General features: G+C 42.1%; 1 protein-coding gene across 2 annotated transcripts; it reads left to right on the forward strand.

Moving 5' to 3' along the window:
* Positions 1–1608: 1608 nt before the first annotated feature.
* Positions 1609–7578, forward strand: LOC100281177 (uncharacterized). Of its 2 annotated transcripts, NM_001154096.2 has the most exons (4): positions 1732–1842; positions 2171–2405; positions 4441–5411; positions 6312–7429. In NM_001154096.2, the coding sequence occupies exons 2-4, from the start codon at positions 2189–2191 to the stop codon at positions 7212–7214; spliced, it is 2091 nt and encodes a 696-aa protein (NP_001147568.1). In that variant the 5' UTR covers positions 1732–1842; positions 2171–2188; the 3' UTR covers positions 7215–7429. The 2 variants fall into 2 exon arrangements, with proteins under 2 accessions (XP_020397688.1, NP_001147568.1); XM_020542099.3 differs by having other exon boundaries at positions 1609–2405; positions 6312–7578.
* The last annotated feature ends 1470 nt before the right edge of the window (positions 7579–9048 follow it).

The following is a 9048-nucleotide window of genomic DNA, read 5'->3' on the forward strand; positions in this document are numbered from 1 at the left end:
TCATCACATGACTAGCAGTTTAAACCATTGATGCTTGTTTAAGTGAGTTACATTGCTCCCCCCGCATGGCAGATGTATACATGCAAACCATTAATAATTCAAGTTTTTTTAGTATAGATCTACATAGCATTGAACTGGACAACTTGTTGTGTTACTCTGTGTAAGGAATGATCTACTGCTGATCTGTATTGTTCCTTGTTTTTTCTCTTTTCTTCTTTTTATGGGAAGCGGGACTGAAGATAAGATGGTTGCCTTATCATTGGCCACCACTAAAGCATGTGATGCTAATGCTGCTTTAATTATGAATGGTGATCTTCATTCTCTCCATCCTATCTTCCGAATCTATGGACACTGTCAGATTTTTCCTGACCCTGTTGTGACACTGAAGATCTTTGAAGATAAAGTTCTGCTCAGTGTAGTAATAGCCTTTTTCTATGATTTTTATTACATATAACATAATTGGCAAAATAATATTATGTATGATTATCATTAGCTATCTCTTTCTATAAGTTATGGCCATGTGGGGGAATTTGTAGTAGTGAAACAACTAAATTAAAATAGCCCACAAATAGATTATGGAACATTTTGTATATAACACACATTTTGTATATAAGTTATCGTGATATTATATATTCCCGTTGCAACAATGCACTGTCAATATTGTATGAGTCTTTGAGTTTAGCAGCAAAAGTCTTGGCACATCATTGTTTTAGTTATTATGATCAGAACAACCCATTTTATACATGGAGCTCGTGGCAATGGCAGCCCCGCAACACGACGATGGAGCTCGTAGTGCGCTCAGGCTCGCGCTTCTCTGCAACAATGCACTATTTTCCCATGTGGGCTCCCGTCACTATTGCGTTCACGCCGTCCGTCGCTAGAACCTTCTCGTGAATCCGTCGCTAGAACCTTCTCGTGAATTTGTGTTCCGTCGCAACGCACGGGCACATACCTAGTTTTCTTATATCAAACGAACCTGAGTTGGTCGGCTGCGGGTTCACTCAAACAACCTACCAACTTTTACTGCTTCTATACTGATTTTGTCTCTACATATTGTAACTACAGCAGTCTAAATAATCGACTTTAATCCGAAACGAACAAAAATTCATTTGTGAGAACATAAACACCATGGTCGTTAGTTGTTGATGGAAGTGTTAAGGCTATCTACAGCAGTCTCTTCATCCCACTTTCTATCTCACTTTTTTTAAACTCCACTCTATAAATAATGTTGTCTACAATGTTTATAGTATACCGTTTAAAATAATGTTTTGGACGTCTATATACACTCTCCGCTAGAAATGCCTAAGGTATCGTTTGGTTCACATAACGTTAAATTATGTTTGTTTAAGTCTAACCGTAATTGATATTACATTAGAAATGAATATTGGCTTATTCAAACTTGTTATTACCAGTATTCGAGTGTGAATCATTATCATTACCATTTACGCTATATTTCGTGAACCAAACGACACCTAAATTAGTTCGCGATTGTGTAAGCCCAGCCCAGCGTAGCCCAGGAGCCCAAGAGGGAGCCGGCGGCTGGCTCGCGGCCGCCCACCGAGCCGCTCCGCGCCGTCCGATTGCTCGTCAGAAACAGAAGCAAGGCTCGGGCTCGATTGCTCGAACCCAGACCGGCCAAACCCTAGCTCGCTGGCTGGATCGGCGCCGTCGCCGGCTCGTCCCCACTTCGTTTCCCCTTCTCCTCGTCGGCTCCCCGTCCTGTCGTCTCCCATCTAGAGCGGCGGCTCGGCTCCCGCGCCGCATCCCCCTCGCCGGCGCCCCTGCCCCCTCCCAGTCCGCGGGATCGGCTCGGTCCCCGCGCTTCCCGATCATTCTCCTCAGGTACTACCCGCCATTCTTCCTGCCAGAGGCTTCGCTTCGGCAATCGGCATCGCGACTCGCGAGTCGCAGAGCGAGAAGAGAGATAGCCATGACCCTTTTGCGATTTCGCCGGTTCAAGATAAAACTCTTCGATTCTTTTCATCGAATCTGGCTAATCACATCAAAGCCGATGTCATGGAAAACTTTATTACTCCGTACTGAAATTAAAAAAAAAATTGTATCTGCACAATCCACTCTTCGTGCACAATTAGTTCTGAAGGATCCATAACAGACTACGCGAATCGCTCGTGGAATCTGAACCTGCCATGGCGCCCTGCTCTCCTTTCAGAAGCGGACTCCACCAGGCATGGGGAACTCGACTCTCACCGACATGACGCTGCTGCCGGGCGTCGAGCCGATCGTGGCTGGCCTGGCCGCCGGCCCCTCCTCCCCGGGCCAGGAGGGCAAGGCAAAGAAGAAGCCCATGAAGTCCCTCTACCTCAGGTTCTTCGAAACCGCGCTCGACGGCAAGTCCCGCATCTGCAGGCTTTGCAGGAAGAGCTACTGCATGACCACCGCCACGGGTAAGTGTCAGTTCTGTTACCAGCACGCGACATGATCTTCAGTGCTGTTTACAGTGTTTATGGGCTTTCAAATGGTTTTCTTAAACATATTTACACAACGTTCAAATGCTACACGGGGCAAGCGACACATGTTTTTCTTAGAAAAAGTAATTTTTGATTCTGATCTCTTCATAAGCTATACCCATTACCATTCATTATTTCGGTTCTAGACTTCTAGCCTCTGGCTCATTAAACTATGCCCACAAAAAGTAAACATTAAAAAGGAGACAAAAAGCAAACTGAAACTTGCATGATGTAATGCTATTTGCTGGAATGAGGAAGAGCATGGCAGAACGCTCTTAATAATTTGCTAGAAGTAGCAACCAAGTATGATGTAATGCTATTTGGTGCTTACTTCTTCTCCTTATTCATCACTCAGTGATTAAGGAACTCTAAAAAAAATGATATGCTTCTGTAACACAAGCAACAAATGGGGGATTGGTGAACTCTAAAAATTGTGAAATCGGATTCGTACTCCTCAATTGTCAGGACCGTGCATTTAGGCAATTAGCGGTCCACCACCTGACGACGGGAGGCGAGCAGCTGAAAACGATGACAGACTAGACTCGGACTGGTGGTGGGGACTAGTCAGGGAGAGGAATCACTGATTGTGCAAAAGCCAAGCGTTTTGACTTTTGAGGTCCAGCTGTGCTAGTGCTGCATGTCCACGTCTGGGCTTGCCGCTTGCCTTTGGCCCTTGTATCTTGTGTAGTGCGTTGCAAGGTTGGCGGCAAGACCCTGCCGCGCTGGGCTGCTGGGCGCTTGTCATCTGGCTGTGCTCGACTGGGACCAGGGTCAAGCTATTTTGTTGTCAGTGTCTTGGCTGGCCAAAATTCATATGGTACAAGAGGTGGTCGCTGAGTCGTCGGGGTCAGCCAATCCTGATCATATAACATAGCATTGCCCTTGGTGGGGAATTGTTTTGCAAGAGGCATAGGCGCATAGCCACATAGACAGGGTTTCCGTTATTTGCAGCGTCCACTTTTGTTTTCTGCACTTGAGCTGTCCTAAAGATCACTCAGAGCATTTATCCATTGCCTATTTCTAGGCAAACACATAGGCCAAACAATGATTGGAATTCAACAATTTCTTCTCTTATGGGATACTTTAGGGGAAGTGCAGCTTTCTCAGGAGGAAGACCGCCATGTTTGGAGGCACGAGGCATCAAGGCTGTTCTCTTCTAAATCCTGCTACAAAGTCCTTCTCTTTGGTTCTACTGTTTTTGAGCCTTGGAAGAGATTATGGAAGACCTGGGCTCCTCCTAAATGCAAATTCTTCCTTTGGTTGGCAATAAGGAACAAATGTTGGACAGCCGACAGATTACAGTTGAGGGGAATGCCACACCCAGATGTTTGCCCCATGTGTGATCAGGCCCAAGAGACAATTCAGCACCTCCTTACTGCGTGCATTTTTGCACGGCAATTTTGGCACACAATTCTTGCTGCTATTGGCTTGGGGCACATCACTCCAACAGCTGATGAAGAGAATTTTGCAGACTGGTGGGGAAAGGCAAACCATAAGGTTGTCAAGACCAGAAAAAAGGGGCTTAACTCTCTGATCATCCTGGGGGCTTGGTGTCTATGGCTTCAGAGAAACAGAGCAGTTTTCCATGGGGAGTCTACCTCATTACCCAGGATTTTCCGGTGTTTCTCGGATGAGTACGTTTGCTGGGTAATGGCAGGAGCTAAGGAGTTTGGGAGCTTGGGCTCAGTTGCTGCCCTGGGCGTGGTCGGGTCAAGTTTCAGCAACAATCTGTAATCACCTTAGGGTTTATTAGGGTTTTTGGGAGAGTTGCTCTGCAACTTCTCCTCTATTGTAATGTTTTGTCTTTTCCTCTCTAATATATAAGATGCGCAGTTCTCATGCGGTTTCTTAAAAAAAAATATGATTATAATAAGCACCAAATAGGATTTTTTGGAGTTACTAGTTGCCGTATATGAATATAATCTGTATATGTGCACCATATACACTAATATGCTTTCGCATGGTTGTGCAGGGAATTTGGGAAAGCATCTTAATAACCGCCACCCTGGTTATCACCAACTTCCTGAGGGCGTCAGCTTCACTAACCAGAGTACCATAGAGGCTACCATGCTTAATAGAAGCAGGAAACCTCATGTTCCTGTGCGAGCTCGGGCCCAAGCTCAGCCTCAAGTTCAATCTCAATCTCAAGTTCAAGATCAAGCTCAACCTAAACTACGGTCTCAACCTAAAACGAAAGCAACTGTTGATATTGACCATGTCAACTGGTTACTTCTTAGGTGGCTTATCAGTGCCTCCCTTCCACCTTCTACTCTCGAAGATAATATGCTTATTGATAGCTGCAAGTACCTGAGCTCGTCTGTCAGGCTCTGGCCAAAAGAAAAGGTTCAAGAAGTTATCATTGAAGTCTTCAGAAGTATGAAGGAGGACGTCAAGGAAACTCTGCAATGTATCACTTCCCGGCTCTCTGTTACTCTGGACTTTTGGACTTCGTACGAGAAAATAGTATACATGTCCGTCAAATGCCATTGGATTGATGAAAACTGGGTCTCACAGAATGTTCTACTTGATGTGTGTAGAATCCCATACCCATCCACTGGTTCTGAGGTTTTTCAAGTTCTAATGGATGTCTTGGTGATGTATAACATCGATTCAAGAATCCTTGCTTGCACACACAATAACAGCCAACACTCAATACATGCTTGTCATGAGCTCGCACGGCAGCTTAAGACCCGTAACCTCCCATTCTGTTACATTCCTTGTGCTGCTAGAACACTGAAGACCATCATTGAAGCAGGACTGGAAAATGTGAAACCAATTTTGTCCAAGATCCGCGAGTTTATTCTTCACATCCATTCAAACCAGGAGATGATGGAGGATTTTAAGCACTGGACTGAAGTTTATCAAGAAGGTTCATGGAAACTCCCCTTTGACCATTCAGCAAATTGGAACAGTGATTATAATATGCTTGATGTGGTAAAGAAGGTAATGTATAGTCCATTCATGTATATTTGGGGTTTGCTACTGTACTCCCAAATAACTGTGTTTAATTAATTCGATTGTATGGTCATTATCATCTATTACGTGAAATATATATTTATATGATTTTTTATTTTATAAAATAGGATACATAAGGAAATTTTATCTCTAAAAAACCTTTCTTTTAGGTGCATGCATGATTTGTTGGATGTAATATCTTTTTATTTTAGAACTTTGGATGACATGGTATATTTTAATTTTGCATGGTTAGGCTGTGACGTGACAATTTTTTTTAAAGAAGTGACTGATCTTTCTGTACACTAACATGATTAACACGGCATGTATATATGTTTTGGCCACCACTTTGTACGTTAGCATATATAACATGTACATTTTGTATGTTAATGATGATTTGTGTGTTTTTGTGTAAATATTTACCACGTTAAAACAAAAAATATATTAACATAACATTGTATACATGATGAACCGTTTGAAAAAATCTTTTAAAATCCTATCATAATTGGTATGCAACTTTGACCTTGTAGCATGATAGACTCATATGTGTGTGAACAGAGACTGTAGCCTCCAACTCATGATCATGATGTGCGTCAACACTATGGTGCACTTGACGCATGCACACCGATCAATTTTAGGAAGGAATTGATGTGCGTGATGTGCATCACGCCAAGTAGATTAAGGAGGTGGGCGTGATTACCTGATTTTTGTTTTCTGTTTTTTCTAACTATTTTAATTATTAATTGTTTTGTGTTCTAAAAATCAAGGACCTAGATTTATTTGAGTTCTTACCTTCTCAAAAGTAATGGGAGTACCATAGCAAACCCCTGTACATTTTTACCATGCTGATGCTCTTCAGTTCTGTATACTCTTTTTCTTTATATATTTTAGGCTCCTAACGCAATAGAGAACACCATCAAGAAGGTTGAAGAGATCTTCGTACCAAGGGATTGGGTTCTGACTACTGCAGAGAAGTCAGTGATCGATGTGTTGCACTCATACCTTGAACCATTCTTCAAAACTACTACAAACCTTTGTAATTGCAAGCTACCAACTCTTGGGCTCGTCTTCTTCTTCATGGACCATGTCTTCGAGTTGATCAATCTGTGTCATGGCAGCAGCCACCAAGAATGGCTCAAGAACATTGCCGGTGACATGTCCAAGACAACTCAAAAGTTCACATCTGAAGCTTACAACATCTTCACCTTCACAGCCGCAATTCTTGATCCAAGGATCAAGGGAGAGCTCATCCCTGAAACTCTGAACTCCACGAGCAACTTGGACGATGTAAGAAACCATTTTGTCCGGGACTACAGCAGCACCTTCCAAGCTGTTGGAAATGGTCATGGCGCTCAGGACACCACAGAGGATGCTGGTGCGTTCGCCTTTGCTGAAGAGATTATTCGCAAAAGGCGCCGGGTGAGCATGACCACTGCTGATGATGAGCTCTCGCAGTATCTCGCAGAGCCCCCCGCACCGATTTCCACTGATGCCCTTGAGTGGTGGAGGGGGCATTCCTCCCGCTATCCACGTCTCTCCCTGATGGCCCGAGACTTTTTGGCAATTCAGGGGACCTCATTGGATCCTGAAGAACTGTTCACAAGTAAAGGGGACAACATCCACAAGCAGCAGTACTGCCTCCCTCTTAGTAGCATGCAGGCTATAGTATGCATAAAGTCATGGATGCAAAGTGGGTACCAGTTCAATTTTCAGTCGACTATCATAGATTTTGAGAGATTGGTCGAATCAGCTACTGCTCCTGATGATATCGATAGTTCTGGCCTTCACAGCTAAATGCATATTCAGCAAATCAAGGATCCCAGAATAGTTCTTTGGTTTCTGTTTTTTCTTCTTTTTTCTAGGTGCTCATGTAAATAGTCCTTAGAACTTGTGAATGCGACTTCTATTGCTGTCCCCTGCAAAATCCCAGGGTCAGAACTGCAGCGAGCAGCTTGTCCTTGCATAACTATGACACTTCAGAATCATGTACTCATTGTGGTAGTGACCAATCTTGTAGCCGCAACTTATTTCTGCTTCTTGAAGAGGCCATGCCGTCATACCAAAAGGAAACTTTGCTTAGTCTTGACATTTTATTTTCTGGTATACTAGTCCTGTATCTCTAGCCTTGTAGCAATGATGCTTTTTGCAGTTCACTTCAGTTTTTAAAAGATGATAATGGGCGATTGTGCACTTTCTTGTCATTCTGATGGGTTATTTGCAGATAATTTGCTACCACAGTGCTCCAATAATTTTTAACACAAATAGATGGGCATCTGAGTCAAGAGGACATGGCATGCTCACAAGCATGCATTAAATTCATGTGATTTTTTCTCAATTGTTTTCTGGTACAATTTGCGAACAGGGGAGAAAGCAAATTGAAAGTAGTAGTGCTCCTCACTTCCTTGTTTACTTTAATCCAGTTCTTAATGGCAAGGGGTGGTATTAGTTTAAAGGTCGCGCTCAATAATCACATGGGATTGGAAGTGGAAATACAATAGAATACTAGATGGTGTCGAAGAATCCTTGGATTTTATTCTGCTGGAATGCTGTCCCAGAGAACTGGTGCAATGCATGCTCACGTAGGTGCACATGATACACCCCATGTTTACTGATTCCTTCTGGATTCACCATTGTCACATTAGGCATATCAACGTCGAAAGCAAAAGATCCTGAGAACTCATCTTTCAAGATTCATAGCCCCATGATCATTCATTGTTTCACGAATTTCTGGATCCTGATTTAATTGTTTGACTTACTAAAATGTGGATCCCATTGTCAACAATTAAAGTAATGAAGTTACCACATGATCTGCTTCTGATAGGACTTTGGTTTTGAAGGATTCTAATAGAAGCTTGTAGATCCTAGGACCACACTATAGTTTTCCTTCATTTTTTTACGAGTGATGGGACTGCTTGCATTATGCGCTTCAGTTCAGACACCGACAATTTGCATGACACAGCTAAGATCTCTCTCACCATTATTATAATATAATTTAGGGATTATATGAGCATCTCACAACATTGTTTACCATATCCTACTAATGGGGGATGTAAATGACAGTCAGTTTTCACATGTTAGGCATCTAATGATGTGATATCATGTCGTGTGATGTCTACATATAATTTTTGTGGTAACATGACCTAGAATACATCTCGCATTTATCATCCCATTTTGTTGGCATGTCTTTGTTCAGTACCCAAGGGAAATTGTTTTCTATTCAATATTTTGATTATTTACACCACTAGAGAAAGTGTCATCGGTATGAAAACTGATTACAATTATCAGATTCCCAACCGATACTGAGTAACCGGTACTATAAAGAGGGTCTTTAGTACCGATTCTGACTCAAATCGATATTAAAAGTTCATCTTTAATACCAGTTTGTGTCATGAACCGATACTAAAGGAAGACTTTATTGCATGTTCAAGCCAAGAACCAGTACTAAGTGGAATTTTATTTTACATATTTATAAATTAATATTGATGGATATTTAATATATATATATATATGTATATTAGTTATTATGTGTACATATAAATGTACAAGCAAGTAGTTCTTTTTAAAGGGACATTAATATAAATAGTAATGATAGTTCTTTCTAATAGGACATATATATATATATATATAT

Source organism: Zea mays, chromosome 8, assembly GCF_902167145.1.
Source record: "Zea mays cultivar B73 chromosome 8, Zm-B73-REFERENCE-NAM-5.0, whole genome shotgun sequence".
Classification (NCBI taxonomy): Eukaryota; Viridiplantae; Streptophyta; class Magnoliopsida; order Poales; family Poaceae; genus Zea; species Zea mays.